We start from the raw sequence: 16,473 nt of genomic DNA, 5'->3' as shown, positions 1-16,473 counted from the left end.
GATGGGAAATTTGGATTACATTTGTGATACATCTTGGTGCAAAACTAGGTATTTGATTGTTTTGGTTTTGAAAGACTGAGGGCAATTCTAGTATCAGGTTCCAGATTTGGGAGGCATACCTGCCTTCATGTGTAAACCCCTGTGTGCCATTTCAAAACACATCAATTAAAACAATAAATTAGCTTTATCTTTCTTTGTGAGACTGAATCCAATAATGTTATGATGATTTATGCTCATATTGTTGTGGTTAAACAATTAAACAAAATACGTGATCCCTATTTTATGTGTACTGCTCTTAACCCTGCTGGAAATATATAAGATTAAGAATAGGCCATAAACATGGTCTCTCAATGCAAACAATCTAGTTTCAGTGAATTATGGACCACAGCCAATAAATAAAATTCAAATCATTATACACATTGCTGCACATTTGAAAGAAAACTAGAATTACTTTATTTCCACATACAATAATACAATGAGTATCTTTGGAAGCACACAATGATTCAATGTTTTAAAATGGTTGCACAAGTCCAGCGCATCTCTGATTTGTTGATGAAGGGCTTCTTCTTTTGGTTATGATAAGTCTGACTGCATGGAAAGTGCGCATCAAATAGCAATAAGTATGACCTTTTGATATTCAGCATGCATCTAATGGCAGAGGAGTTTTTCCAAAGCTAAAGTCCCTGAACAAAGCTCACATACACAATGTGAAATTTGTTAACATCCTTACCATCTCATGTCAAAAACTAGATAGTCTTACCTGAGAATACACTTAGTGATATTAAAGCTAAAGGCACATAATACATTTATGGTCTTTCCTGAGTATAGCTTCATAATAACAAATATAGACACTTCCAAATGGTGCTTGCCCAATAAGCAGACACATGATTCTAATACCAAATTCAAACATCACAGATAGTCAGATACCTCAAGTATAAAAACCTTCCGCCCTTAGAATCATAGAATCAAAGAGTTGGAAGAGACCTCATGGGCCATCCAGTCCAACCCCCTGCCAAGACGGCCCTGACAGATGGCCATCCAGCCTCTGTTTAAAAGCTTCCAAAGAAAAAGCCTCCACCACATTCTGGGGCAGAGAGTTCCACTGCTGAACGGCTCTCACAGTCAGGAAATTCTTCCTCATGTTTAGATGGAATCTCCTTTCTTGTAGTTTGAAACCATTGTTCAAACTACAAGAAAACAAGTTTGCTCCGTCCTCCCTGTGGCTTCCTCTCACATATTTATACATGGCTATCATATCTCCTCTCAGCCTTCTCTTCTTAAGGCTAAACATGCCCAGCTCCTTAAGCCACTCCTCATAGGGCTTGTTCTCCAGACTCTTGATCATTTTAGTCGCCCTTCAGATCAGTCGGCATACATCTTAAGTAATAAAGGACACTATTTCACTTGAAGGACATTCTTTGAAAGGTGTTCTGTTTAAAGGGACATGTTAAAGATCCAGAAGAATGGACAGTAGAGTTCTTGAAGTTGCCTGTTAGCAGTCAGCACCTAGGCAACAAAGCTCAAAGGTACCCAGAATGTGGGGCTGCAAGTCTGTGCTTCTACTTAAATTGGAAATTTAGAAATAATGGCCAGTGTTCTGCATCAGCTTCTTATTTAAGTTCACTTAAGTTAAGTGTAAGGTTGATGTGTTGCTGAAGGCTTTCATGGCTGAAATCACTGGGTTGCTGTGAGTTTTCTGGGCTGTATGGCCATGTTCCAGAAGCATTCTCTCCTGATGTTTTGCCTACATCTATGGCAGGCATCCATAGATCCATAGTTCTGCATCAGCCACTGATTTAAATATACTTAAGTTTACAGTTGACATTCCATATTTGCAGTTTTGACTTTTGCAGATTTGATTAGTCACAGGTTTGATTAAAATATCTCTAGATCTACACATTCTTAGAAAGATCTACACATTCCTAGAAAGATGGTATCTCAGGTAAAAAAAGCAATTTCTTTATTCAGATTTTTTTTTTCATTTTTGCAGGTGTCCTGTGCCCCTTACCCCAGCAAATGTGGATGACTGGCTGTACTTAACTAAGTAACCTCTCCTGGCCTTAACTATAAAGGAAATACCACTACTTGTGCTCTAACCCACTACTTCTTAAACTATGATCCTGATCCTAAATGGGGTCCCGTAAGAGAAAATAGTGGTTGCAAAAAAAAAAATGGCAACACTAAATGGTTTCTAAATGCCATGAATCAGCATGCAGTGCTTACAGAGGACTCTGCAGAAAATGCTTCAGCTGTACTTCATAAAAAGGAAAATCAGCCTGTTTAGCAAGACTTGCAAATGCTGATTTAAATGTTTAAATGTTTTAATTTTTGCCAATTTCATATACCTATGTACCTGGGGTTGCCTAAAAATTTCTTGGGTGGAAAGGGAAAAAAGTTTAAGTAAGACTCCTCTAATCACTTGCAGAATGGACTTCTTTCTCCCTGTGGAGGTGATATCTGATAAAGATAGTGGGAGGGTTTAGAGTTATGATATGGCAATTGTGTCACAATCATAACAAAGAAGGATTGTAAATATGGAACAGTTATGGATGAGCAAATCTAGGTAACTGTTCCATATGCATGATAGCTACCCGGTTGTGACTGCGTTACACTATTGCCCCAATCTTCTTTACTGGGCATCAGCTGCATGAGGAGAAGGAGGTCAATACTACCAATATCAGAGCATCGTTGAATAATGGGTCAGGTTAGAGTGAGATTGGGCTAGAAAATGGCCTGTTAACCAAGGCTGGGTCTACACTGTCCTATATCCCAGGCTCTGATCCCAGATTATCTGCTTTGAACTGGATTATATGAGTCTCCACATATAATCTGGGTTAAGCAAATAATGTGGGATCAAATCCTGGGAAATAGGGCAGTGTAGAAGGGGCCTAAGCAACTGATGTAGAATACTGGCCAATTTTCCATCTCTATATGAATTGATTTATGGGATTTTCTATCTGTGTCCTCTTCTTTTTCAGTGATAGGAAAAATCATATTCAAAGCACTCGCGACAGATGGCCATCCAGCCTCTGTTTAAAAGGCTCCTTCTTTGGAGGTTTTTAAACAGAGGCTGAATGGCCATCTATTGGGCGTGCTTTGAATGTGATTTTCCTGCTTCTTGGCAGGGGGTTGGATTGGATGGCCCACAAGGTCTCTTCCAACTCTATGATTCTATGATACACTTCCCCCTTTTTTCCCGCCTTTAAATGTGAAACTTGTATCTACTTTCATAAATAGTAAGCACTCAAATGTGTCTCAACCGTGATCTTCATAGATTAAATGAACATTTCTGATGCTTTCGCCTTCACTTGACTGACATATATGTTGTATATTCTGTTCCTGGATTCAATAGCAATTCTATTAATTCTATACTTTTTTAAAAAAGCAGAAGATGCACCATACATTTGTATCTCATCTGTATGTCAAAAAATTCAGGGCAATAACAATTTTATTTCCACAACTAATATATGAGTTATGTTCAGCTGAGACTTAATAACTTATCCAAGGCTTGGACAAGTTTCATGGCCAAGTACCCTAACTCAAATCAATTGCATACTGAATGGAGTCAGAGTAGAAGCTATCTAGAATATACAGCATTCTCAAAAGTAAAACCTTTTTCTTTAAAAATAATAAATGCCTGTGTTTATAAGATACCTATAAAACAGGTTTTCTGAGCACCACACAATTATCTTGAAATAAAACAGTAGTGCAATTAAATACTGGCACATATCTAAAAATGCAACAAGACAAACTGACTCAGCTGAAAGTCAGTATAAATTCAATGTGATCTATAGTTACCCAGCCATTCTGTGACACCATTATTTGCAGAATACTAATGCTAAATGCTTTGACACTGGCTTCTCATATCCTTTGGTGTAGTCAGAACATACTAAACAATAAATAATAGTTATAATTAAAAATAAGAAAAATAATACAATTTTAAATGCAAACTGCTATACATTTGCAGCACACCCATGTTTGGTGTTTGATTTTTTTCATACTTAAAAATAGAGATGTACAATTTGTTCATCCTAGAATGTGTACAACCCAGTTTCTGTAACAGCAGGGTTTTCTTTCTTTGTTTGTTTAATGTCATGTGTGGAAATTTCCCAGTTTACCCAAGTGCAATGAAAGGGTAAACCCGTCATCTATTAATGTCCTGGATTGATTTTCACTTGTCAATGTCACCGCCAGCCTGTTCAATAGTAAAATGTTCTCTTTCTGCTTCAAGCAGAGGATAGACAACGCACTAAGGGAAGGTTCATAATTTAATGTCTAGATGCACAGATTGTACAAGCCTACATGATATGGTAAACAAAACCATTACGGGTCAGAGGTGGAAGAAACAGAGTAAACCATTAGGAAATGTTTATACTAAACTAGATCTCATCTTCTGACTCCTGGTCCCGCTCGGATGTTTTCAGTAATCCAATTTCCATGGTTGGGGCTTGTTTCATTTTGGAACGGACTATCCTGGAAAAGAAAATCAAGGTAGCAGAATCCATGCAATATCTACACATTTGCAGTCAAGCAGGGATCAAGCTGAGAGATGATTGCTTGGGATATCCCATAACCACTGGTTTCCTACTTTCCACCCTCTTCTCCTGACACAGCATTTTCTGAAGAGCACAGGACAGTTTCTGAATCAGTGGAGCGTTGAATCTGCTCTAAGGGTGCATCTACACTGTAGAATTAATCCAGTTTGACAACACTTAAACTGCCATGGTTCAGTGCTGTGGGATCATGGGAGATGTAGTTTGGGGAGGCACCAGAACTGTTTAGCATAAAAGGCTAAAGATCTTGTAAAACTACCACTTCCAGGATGCCATAACATCGAGTCATGGCAGTTAAAGTGGTGTCAAACTGAATTGATCCTGCAGTACAGATGCAACCTCATTCTTACCTTAAAGTTCAAAAGGAGATACAAAAGGCCCTGAATCTATTTTGGGAATAATAATCATAATAAATCTTTATTTATATCCCACTTTTCTCCCAAAAAAGGGACCCCAAGCAGCTTCCAACAAATTAAGAGCAGTATAAAATCAACTGCAATTCATTGACCTCATGGCCATTCTCCTGTAGGGTCCTGCAGGGTTCTGTATTGTCCCCCAATGGAAGAGATCATCTGGAGTTGGGTGTCATCTACGCAGATGACACCCAACTCTACTATTCATTTCCACCAAAAGCCAAGAAGGTGAAGCTTCTGCCCTTCCAGGAGGGACCGGAACCATTGTAAAACCGGGCCCCCAAGTCTCGTCCCAGCCAGGCAGTCCAGAAGGATATAATGGTTAATAATATTGAAAGCTACTGAAAGGTCCAGGAGAACAAACAGGGACACATTCCCCGTCCAGCTCTCTGGGTAGATCATCTACCAAGGTGACCAAAGCGCTCTCAGTCCTTTTAGCAGGGCCTAAAACCAGACTGAAATAGATCAAGATAATCAGTTTAATCTAAGAATCCCTGGAGTTGTGAGGCCACCACGCACTCCAGAACCTTGTCCAGGAAAGGAAAGTTAGAAACTCGGTGGTAGTTACCCATCTCATAAGGGTCCAATGATGGCTTCTTTAGTAAGGGTCTTACTACAGCCATTTTCAGGCTAGATGGAAATTTGCCTTGACTAAGGGAGGCATTTGCCACCCAAGAGCAGCTTCTTTAATTACTGGGCACCTTCTTGAAAATCTGTATTGAACCCATAGGACAGCGTTATCTTTTTTAAACCACAATAAGCAATATTTTCTTGTGATCCTTTATGGTGACTTATTTAGGAGAAATGTAAGCATTTAAGAAACATATTGAGCATATTTTTTCGCTTTATGCCATTTCCTTATCAATTCTATTCCTGCCCTTCCCCAAAAAGTAATGGGGGAAAGAACACGGATACTACTTATTTAAATACTGTAGTGAACAACAGTAATACTGTAAGTCATTTAAAAACAATTTTAACAAATCAGAAAAATACATTACTTTAAAAAAGCATTTTAATGCTATAAACTATAAAGCAGTTAACCACTTTTCAATCTCAGCTCACCAAACAATCACGAAGATTAATATAATGTGTTTATTTTAATATTGCTTATAGCCTAATTCTCTTTCATGTTGACTTTTTAATGCTGTTAACTCTTCTGTAATTACATTGAGTCCTAATGTCGGGAGGAAAGGAAAGCTAGAAATAAACTGACATGACAATAAATAGCTTGTGCTGTTCAGTAGCTTACTTTTTTGTTTTTTGTTTAAAGGGGCAATAACCTGAGGTGGGTAACATGGCTCAAGGTCTACCCAGTTCTGAACACGCAAATACCTGAAAATCGTATTGTGTAAAAGCAAGATCTGAAAGCCTAACTTGCATTTAGAGAAAAGTTAAATTTGCCCATTCAGACTTCCTATTTTCCAAAAAGGTGTCACTTACCAGCTGACTATAGAATAATTCACTGCCATTATAAGAAGTGCAAATGCATAATGCCAGCAATAGCACATGGTGAGGAACATTATATTATTATGATCCATTTGGTTCCATTCTGGACTCCCACTTGGAGGATAAAGTACAAATCCAATCTATGAAATAAAAAGAGAATAATGCTTTTGATTTGAAATACTACATTTTATAGATGTACATTTTGGAATGCTCTATTATGTTATGTGTGTGCCTCATCTCAAGTGTTGGTCCCTAGGTCTTACGGAAAGTGTGTTGAAATGTTGGCCTAGATAACAAAGGACACTATTTCACTTGAAGGACACTCTTTGAAAGGTGCTCTGTTTAAAAAGACAAGTTCAAGATTCAGAAGAAGGGACAGTAAGGTTCTTGAAGGTGCCTATTAACAGTTAGCACCTGGGCAACAAAGCTCAAAGGTACCCAGAACATTAGTCCCCAAACTCTTGGCAGCTGCTTGAGATTGTTACATGCCGTCACCTGGGCTGATCATGAAGCCAAGACACAGTGATTTGCTTACCTGCCAAAACCAGCTCCCTTGCAGTATGCAGAGACTTGTCCGGAACAGCTCAAGGACAATGATGCCACGGAAGAAAATTTCCAGGAAGACACAGATGGCTGCTCCAAAAATGGCCACTAAAAGCAACTGATGGACATGGAGATCTAGCATAGCACGTCCATGGATGTGATAATAAAAAAGAAAACCTGACGATATATAATGAGAGGGTCAGTTATTTTTCCTCCTGTACTGCATTATTACACAAAATTCCAATTACAATATGAAGGACATTATCCAGATTTGTGTCAAGCAACCTATATACATATACAATTTCATTGAAACTAGAGGTGTATGAGAACTCCTTCAGCAGAGGGAGGAGGTTCATCTTTGCAGTCACTCCTCCACATCCTTGTGGACTGAAGACAATGGAGAAAGATGTTGGATGAGTAACAGTTCAGCACCTCCAGTGTGGGAAATACAGGCCAAACTGGAGATGACACTAAGTCCCCTTCTACACAGCCATATAATCCAGATTATCAAATCAGGTTTATATATCTGTGAAATATTCAGGATGGGAGAAAGAACTCTTGTCTGTTTGACATTCATACTTGTCTCAAACAGACAGGTGTTCTTCCTTCCACCCTAGACATTGCAGATATATAACCGTACTTGCCTGGTTTCCAACAAACCGCACAACCTCTGAGGATGCCTACCACAGATGTGGGCAAAATGTCAGGAGAGAATGCTTCTGGAACATGGCCATACAGCTCAGAAAGCTCACAGCAACCCAATGATTCCAGCCATGAAAGCCTTCGACAACACAACAGCACATCTCTTCCATTCGTCATAAACCATGCAGTGCAATGTGGTATGAACCCACCTTCTACAAATACAGCTAGTGAAAGCATCATTCTGTCCATGGCTACTGGCAGAGCATTAGTACCATGAGCCACAATGTCTATCAGTCCTGAGATGCCATAGAAAAGATACATGGTTGCATGCTGCCAGTTCATGAGGTGATCCCACTGTTTCCTTTCATAATTATACAGTTTCAAATGAGGTCCATCAGGAACAAACTGCTCTGCTACCATACCTGTGTGGGAAACAATGGGAAAATATGTTAGTGACTATCTTGACAGTCCATTTCATTTTTTAGAATTGAAATCTTTGGTATCAATTTGTAAGAACAGCACGTCTTCCCAATATCAGGAAAAAAATACAGATCAGTACTTTGCAAATCTTTGCTACAAATAGACTCTAAATCGCCTGTCTTTTCCCTACATTTAGTCATCAAGAACAACAGGGTTCCAAAACTTCTCAAATTACATTCAATATCTAAAAAGCAGAGGGATATAACCATAGCTTTTGAGATCTCTCTGCATTCTTAAAATGACTTCAAGATACTATTAAAGAGAGATAAATTCTGCTAAGAACAGTTAAGAAGTTGTATATGTTGAGAACAAGCTATAAGAGTAAAGACAAGCATCAAGACAACTACTGACCGCAGGGGGAAGCTGATGAAGAAACACAACCTACAAACTATTTACAGACCCACTAAGAAAATCCAACAAATGCTACATTCAGCAAAGGACAAGAGGGATCCTCTCGCCTTTGCAGGAGTCTACCATATACCATACAGCTGTGGACAAGTCTACATAGGGACCTCCAAATGCAGCATTGCCCAAACACGAATCAAGGAACATGAAAGGCACTGCAGACTACTTCAACCAGAGAGGTCAGCCAGAGCAGAGCATCTGATGAACCAACCGGACACAACATATTATTTGAGAACACAAAAATGCTGGACCACTCTAACAACCACAATGTCAGACAACACAGAAGCCACTGAAATCCACAAGCATGTGGACATTTTCAATAGAAAGGAAGAAACCATGAAAATGAACAAAATCTGGCTACCAGTATTTTTTAAAAAAACTCTAAAATCAGGACAATAAATAAAGAACAAGACTCTGAAAACAGGGGAATTCCAATAGGAAACAATCAAGGCCAGATAACACCTCCCAACAATGGAATCCCCCGGCAAGAAGCAACCAGGCTTTGAAGCTGCAAGGTCATTTAATGCTAATCAAGGTAGCCAACTGCAATGTTCACGCCTGACTCACACAGACTTCTTTCTCCCATCCTGGACATTCCACAGATATATAAACCTTACTCATCCTAGTTTCCAACAGACCTCACAACCTCTGAGGATGCCTGCCATAGATATGGGCAAAACGTCAGGAGAGAATGCTTCTGGAACATGACCATACAACCCAGAAAACTCACAGCAACCCAGTTATATATTTGTTTATATATTTAACAATATTTCTTTCAGAGCAGATGTTTATGCTCCTGAATTCAGTATTGATTCCTAAAGTTTCCAACTGATTGCTACACAAATAAAAGTGAAGCTGAGTAATAGGCACAATCCACATTGCTATTTGAAGCCATATCTGTGTGTCAATACATTTTTTCCATTACCTCGTTCTGTTTCACAGCTTATGAATTCTCTTATTCATCCTCAGTCCTAACCACTATTATTCAGAGGCAAGGCCAAAGAAAATAAACTCACCGATGAGAGCAAAGGCAGCTTTGATGATGCCCTCAGTAAATTCTAAGCGTTGAAATCCTGCTTTGGAGCCAATGGAAGAAGTGTTCTTTTTTCTTCGAGATAGGTACTTTAATGGATACTTCACAGACCACCACAAACCAAAGAGAAGGAAAAAACTGCCAGGAAGTGCGTGACCTTTGAAATTTCCCATCTTTCCTCACCGTGTATCAACCTAAGGACAAAGAATGTGCCTTAAAATATGTCTTAAAGAATATAAAGTGTGTCTTAAAGAATGTAATACTTGGGATTCTAACAAGACACACAGGTCCACTTTTACCAAAGTAGAACGATACCAAGAATATAATAAACATAAGTATGTTGTGTTCACAATGCTGGTTATAATCTTTTGAAGAAAAAATGATATCAATTATAAAGAGCTTCTGTTTCCTTATTGAGATTTTCTACAAGATACAACCAATACTGAGGCATAAGTTCCTTGCATTCAGATAGAAAATCTTCCTTATAGGTTCCTTGAAGCAGATTCCTCCTTCAAGATAATAGTTTCATTTACACTCTTATGAGAGAGAATTTATAAAGACAAGTTCCTGAGTACAGCTATTCCTTGCAACCGGTTTCGACTTATACACAGTCTTCTTCAGGTGGAGAAATATGGATTTACAAAATAAAGTGGACCTAAAGGGAACGAAAAGAGTGGCTAAGAAGGTTTCTTAATAGCAAGTATGTTCATATATTAAAAACATGCAAATAATAAGTTACAACTATATCAGAACATAATTACTCACACTAAGTTTTCCTGGCTAAGAAGGTTTCTTAATGGCAAGTATGTTCAAAGAATGCAACCATGTAATTTCTAAGTTACAAGTATAACAGTACAGTTACTTACACCAAGTTCTCCTGGAATAAACGATGCTCTGCTTGAGTTTCATTTCATTGCGAGCACCAGCTGCCAGATGACCACTGCTATTTAATGTGCTACACTTAAAGGGACTGGGTGATAAAGTTTGTGATGTTGAAATTGTTGCTACAGAAGGTTACCTGACAGGTTCACAGCAAGAGGTAACAATTATTTAAAGAGATATTACTGAAAGTCTACAAGAAACAATCATATGTCTTAGTATCATTTGACCCTTTTGGGTATTCAGTTTGGAGGGTGAAAATCCAAAAGGATTCATGTTGCAAAAGTCTAGTCCTCAGATCAACATATGAGGAGGGAGTTTCTACCTCTCGAATTTCGACCCGAAGAGACCCTGCGTTATGCTGGAATTCTTCAAAATGTTTATAGAGAATAAAATCCATTGAATGATTTCTAATTTTGCTTTTATGATCAATGATGCAATATTTAACTTGCCTTCTTGTCCGTGACATCTCAATATACATGAGATGTCATGGACATGCAATCACATACACAGCTCCTTTGGTAGCACAGGTGGCAACTTATATTGAACTTTGGCACGTGGATGGTCAAAGATCTTACCCTGAACAAACTGAGGGCATATAGAACAGTGATGGCATGCAAAGTTCCCCACTAAATTGGGCTTGGGCTGAATAGATTGTGGCCAATGATCTACATCTGAATGTACTAACATGTCTTTAATATTCTGTGTTCTCTTATGTGCCACTACAGGGGGTTTCTCACAGCCGGGTATGTCACTAACAAGACTCCAGTATTTTCTCACAGTTTTGATAACATGTTTAAATAAGTTAGTTAATGTGAGGGGCCACAGAAGTCTATTGTCTCTAGGTTTCGCTTTATCCTCTAGTAAGGAGGTTTGAGGGACTTTGGATATCTTAATGCTTGCTTTATTATTGAGGTGCTCTACATAGCCTTTGGATCTAAACTGGTCTTTCACTTTTTTAATGTTGTGCTCAAGTTCTTGTTGTAAAGTACAATTATGTTTAATTCTCAGCATTTGCGAGTAGGGTAGATTATTTTTCAGAGGAAAGCTATGGAAACTATTATAGTGTAAAAATGAATTCCTGTCTGTAGGTTTTCGATAATTATTAACAATAAAATTGTTGTGGTTTTTAATGACCACAACATCTAAGTAAGCTAAACTGTTTGAGTTTATATGACCCATGAATTCAATCTGAGGATGAATGGTATTAGCCCACCCCAATAATTCTTGCGCTGTTTGTTGGTTACGCAGGATGATAAACACATCATCTATGTACCTGAAATATTTAATCATGCAATCAAACACAGGGTTCTGTGTGGGATTCAACATGGATTTTGTTTCCAAATCGTTCATAAACAAATTAGCAATCAGACTTCCCATAGCCACACCTTGAATTTGAAAATAAAAATGTCCATCAAATTTGAAATAGTTTTTCTCAAGAATAACATCAATTACATCAAATAGAAAATGGGTGGGGTGATATGAATTTGTTCTTGAATCCAATATGCTTTCACAAATTCCGCATGCTTCTGTTAAAGGGATGCTGGTGTATAGTGAAGTGACATCTATTGGCATTAAAACTGCATCTGGAGGGATAGAAAGCTGTTTTATAAGATTAATGAAATGTTTGGTATCCTTGATGTAGGATGTAGTGAGTTTAACAAAAGGCTGTAAGAATGAATCCACAAACTTTGCCAATGGTTCAAGAATTGAACCCAACCCAGATACAATAGGATGGCCCACTGGAGGTCTGGTGTTCTTGTGTATTTTAGGCAATGTGTATAATATTGGGATATGTGTATTTATTAGAAAGTCTTTTTCTTTCATAGATATGTATCCCCAACTGAGACTTTCCAAGACTACTGTCCTAATAATCAATTGGATATGTTCAGTGGGGTCCCTCTCTATCTGAGAATAGTGTTCCCAGACAGAAAGCTGTCAATGTACTTCTTCCATATAGTCTGTTCTATTCATAATTACTATGGCTCCCCCCCCTCCCCATTTCAGCTGGTTTCCAAATAATATCTTTGTCATGGGCTAATGAGGTCAAACAAAGATCTATCTTTAATTACTGAGTCTCTGAAGGCAACATCAAAACTTAATTGTTCAAGCTACTCTGCCATAGCAAGCTAAAGTTGTGACAAACTAAAAAGAAATGGGTTCCCTAAGACCAACAAGACACACAGGTCCACTTTTACCAAAGTAGAACAATACCAAGCATATATTTCACAGCTTGTACAAGGTACAATAAGCAAAAATCTACAATAAACATAAGTATGTTGTGTTCACAATACTGGTTATAGTCCTTTGAAGAAAAAATGATATCACTTATGAAGAGCTTCTGTTTCCTTATTGAGATCTTCTACAAGATACAACCAATGATGAGGCATAGATTCCTTGGATTCACAATGCCAGATAGGAACCCGGTTATAATAATAAACAAACTGCTTTCAGTTATTATGAGACACTTAAATCCAGAGACATATGTTTAGACTTGCATGCCTCGACTTCAGCTGAATATACAAGGGATATTTTTTAAGTAAGGTCCGTTTGAACATAAGTACACAACAAAAGTTTATTTCTAAAAAGTAAATTTATTTTCAGAAAGTACATACTTCACTCTATTTTTCGACATAGTTGCCAAGTTTGTTCAAACACTTATCATACCTCTGAATCAATTTTAAAATACCCTCTTCATAAAAACTTGCCGCCTGCTCTGATAACCAATCGTCTGTAATCAAAGAAGCGCGAACGGAGCAGTCCTCATCATGGACGTTGTCACGGCCATCTTTGAATTGTCGTACCCACTTACACACTTTGCTTTCACTCATAACAGTATCCCCGTATACTTCACAAATCTGTTGATGAATTTCTGCAGCAGGCAGGTTCCTTGCTGACAAAAACCGTATCACTGAGCGAACCTCACATGCGGCGGGTGAGTTGATAGTCTTAAACATTTTTAAAGCACAGAACAGAACCGTACAGGTTAGCTACAGAGCAGAAACTGAGCACAGTTGTTCCCGAGGCATGCCAGTACACGACGCACATGCTCGTTGTGGTATGCGCGTGAACTACTAGTGTCTACAACAAAACGGACCTTACTTAAAAATAGAATACTGATCAAATGATACTAACACATATGATTGTTTCTTGTAGACTTTTAGTAATATCTCTTTAAATAACTGTTACCTCTTCCTGTGAACCTGTCAGGTAACCTTCTATAGTAACAATTTCAATATCACAAAACTTTATCACCCAGTCCCTTTAGGTGTAGCACATTAAATAGCAGTGGTAATCTCTGGTAGCTGGTGCTCGCTATGGAATGAAACTCAAGCAGAGCATCGTTTATTCCAGGAGAACCTGGTGTAAGTAATTGTGTTCTGTGATATTTGTAACTTAGAAATTACATGGTTGCGTTGTATGAACATACTTGCCATTAAAAAACCTTCTTAGCCAGGAAAACTTAGTGTAATTATGTTCTGATATAGTTGTAACTTATTATTTGCATGTTTGTATTATATGAGCATACTTGCTATTAAGAAACCTTCTTTTTTTTTTTTATATATATATTTTTATTGATGTTTTGAATACAAAAGTATAAAAATCGGGGGGGGGGGTGCATAAGGGGAAAGGGAGAAATGTGAGGGTAGAGGAGGAGGGAATGGGGAGGGATTCCATCCACACTTAAAGGGAGGGGGGATTGGTATGCATTCATTCACTACTACATCATTTGTTCCTTCATCATTTCCTTTCCATTCGTTTCCATTCGTGGGGGGGGGGGGTTGAGGTAAGGGGGGGTACAAGATAGGGTTAGGGGGGTGAGAAAACTTCCATGCAGGTCTGTGTATGTGAACTAAGTCTGTTTTATATTCTGTATCCTTCTGGTGTCTTTTCAGATTTCCTTGTTTTGTACACGTCTTCCTTTCTTTCTTTCAATTCTTCAGTTCTCGAGATAGTTCAGAACTCTATCCCAGTCTGTGTTTTTGGTTTTATCTAAGTTGCTTGAGAGTTTATTCGTTAGTAAATCCATATTCATTATATCATATATTTTTAGGATCCATTCTTCCCTTGTCGGTATCTCAATGGATTTCCAATATTGTGCTAATTTAATTCGGGCAGCTGTGGAAAGATAAAAGAAAATCTTGTTTTCATTTTTTTCCAACTTAAAGTCAACAATTCCCAATAGGAAATATTCTGGCTTTAGTTTAATTTTTATTTGGAGGATTTTTCCTGTCTCTATACAAATCTGGCGCCAATAGGTCTTAATTCTTTTGCAGCTCCACCACATATGCATGTAGCTTCCATTCGCTCTTTGGCACTTCCAACATTTCCCCTCTATCTTTCCTTTACTAAATTTGGCTATCTGTTCCGGTGTTAGGTACCACCTGTAGAAAAGCTTGTACCAATTTTCCTTGATTTCATTTGCATAGGTGAGTCTTAGTTTTTTTGTCCATACTTCCTCCCATTCCTCTAACTTAATGGGGCGGCCTATATCTTTGGCCCATCTGACCATGTTATCTTTTATTTGTTCTCTTTCTGTTTCCCATGTCAGCAATTGTTGGTATGCTTTTTTGATGTGTTTGTTGTCCGTCTTTAAGATTTTTTCGCAAATCGTATCTTCTTTTTCAAAGCCTATCAGTTTATCCCTATTGAAGCTTTCTTTTATTTGGTGGTATTGGAACCAGGAAAGTGTGGGGTCATACAGTCTAAGTTCTTCCTGGGTTTTGACTGAGTATCCTTGAGGTGAGCTTTTTAATATTTCTTTATATGTTAACCATATTTCTCTTGATGTTCCTTTAATTTGGCTGGCTTCATTAGGAGAGAACCATAGTGGTGTTTTTTGGTAAAGTTTTGTTTTATATCTTTCCCAGATTCTGATAAGGGGATCTCGAACAAAATGGTTTTTAAAGCTACTTTCTCCTTTTATTTTCCCTCTCCATAAGTAGTTGTGCCATCCCTGCATTAGATCGAAACTTTCCAGGGCTAATAGTTTTCTTTCCTTGAGTCCTATCCATTCTTTTATCCAGCAGATGGCCGCTGAGTCGTGGTACAACTGCAGGTTTGGCAATGCCATACCTCCTCTTTTCTTTTTGTCGCACAGGTTAGTGAAGTTGATTCTATGTCTGCCTCTTTTCCAAATGAAGTTTGTGATATCTTTGTGCCATATTTGGAAGGTCCGCTTGGTCTTTATTATTGGTATTGCCTGAAAAAGGTGCAGTATGTCTGGCAGGATATTCATTTGAATCGCCGCGATTCTTCCCATCAGGGAGAGATGTAGTGTTTCCCATCTCTTCAGTTTTTCTCTAATTTTGGACCATCTCTGTTCATAATTATTTTTATATAGTTGTATATTTTTGGTTGTTATTATGATCCCTAGATATTTCACCTTTTTCATAATCTTGATCGATGTTCTTTTTTGTAATTCTTCCTCCTTTTTTTTCGTCATATTTTTGATGAGCATTTGAGTTTTATCTCTGTTTATTTTGAAGCCTGCCACCTCACTATATCGATTTATTTCTTGCCACCATATGTCTATCGTGTTTATTGGATCTTCTACGATACAGACGAGGTCGTCCGCATATGCCCGGACCTTAAATGAATATTTCCCGATTCGCAACCCCTTCAGCTCTTCATTTCTTCTAATATTACATAAAAGTAATTCGAGGGTAAGGATAAATATCAGGGGGGATAGAGGGCAACCCTGCCTTGTTCCTTTTTCAATTCTGATTGTTTCTGATTTTTGACCATTTATTAGTATATTTGCAAATTGTTTGGAGTATAGTGATTCAATTGCATTTACAAAATTATATCCTGTATCCATTTCTTTGAGTGTCTCTTTGAATAGGAACCAGTTGACGTTATCAAACGCCTTTTCTGCGTCAAGAAATAAAAACGCTACTTCTTTTTGTATCTTCTTCTCGTAGTATTCTATTGCATCTATTACTACGCGTATGTTGTCTCTTATTTGGCGCTTTGGTAGGAAACCTTTCTGTTCTTCTTCTATTCGCTTACTTAGAATCTCTTTTAATCTGTTTCCTAATATGTTGGTAAATATTTTGTAATCCTGGTTCAAAAGGGA

The 16,473-nt window shown here is 38.0% G+C and overlaps 1 protein-coding gene across 1 annotated transcript in view; it reads right to left on the bottom strand.

Annotated features, from left to right (window-relative positions):
* Positions 1–429: 429 nt before the first annotated feature.
* The window catches only part of TMEM45A (transmembrane protein 45A), a 29,953-nt gene continuing 13,909 nt past the window's right edge, over positions 430–16,473 (bottom strand). The window contains exons 2-6 of the mRNA XM_060770715.2: positions 9,499–9,709; positions 7,807–8,019; positions 6,948–7,132; positions 6,407–6,552; positions 430–4,473 (exon numbers count right to left, since the gene is read on the bottom strand). Of these exons, the coding sequence (XP_060626698.2) occupies positions 4,380–4,473; positions 6,407–6,552; positions 6,948–7,132; positions 7,807–8,019; positions 9,499–9,688 (828 nt within the window). The 5' untranslated portion in view covers positions 9,689–9,709 and the 3' untranslated portion in view covers positions 430–4,379. The remainder of the gene's footprint in view (positions 4,474–6,406; positions 6,553–6,947; positions 7,133–7,806; positions 8,020–9,498; positions 9,710–16,473) is intronic.

This window comes from Anolis sagrei, chromosome 3 (assembly GCF_037176765.1).
Source record: "Anolis sagrei isolate rAnoSag1 chromosome 3, rAnoSag1.mat, whole genome shotgun sequence".
In the NCBI taxonomy this organism is placed as follows: Eukaryota; Metazoa; Chordata; class Lepidosauria; order Squamata; family Dactyloidae; genus Anolis; species Anolis sagrei.
Note: the sequence above shows the minus strand (reverse complement) of the source record. Positions and strands in the feature narration are given on the sequence as shown.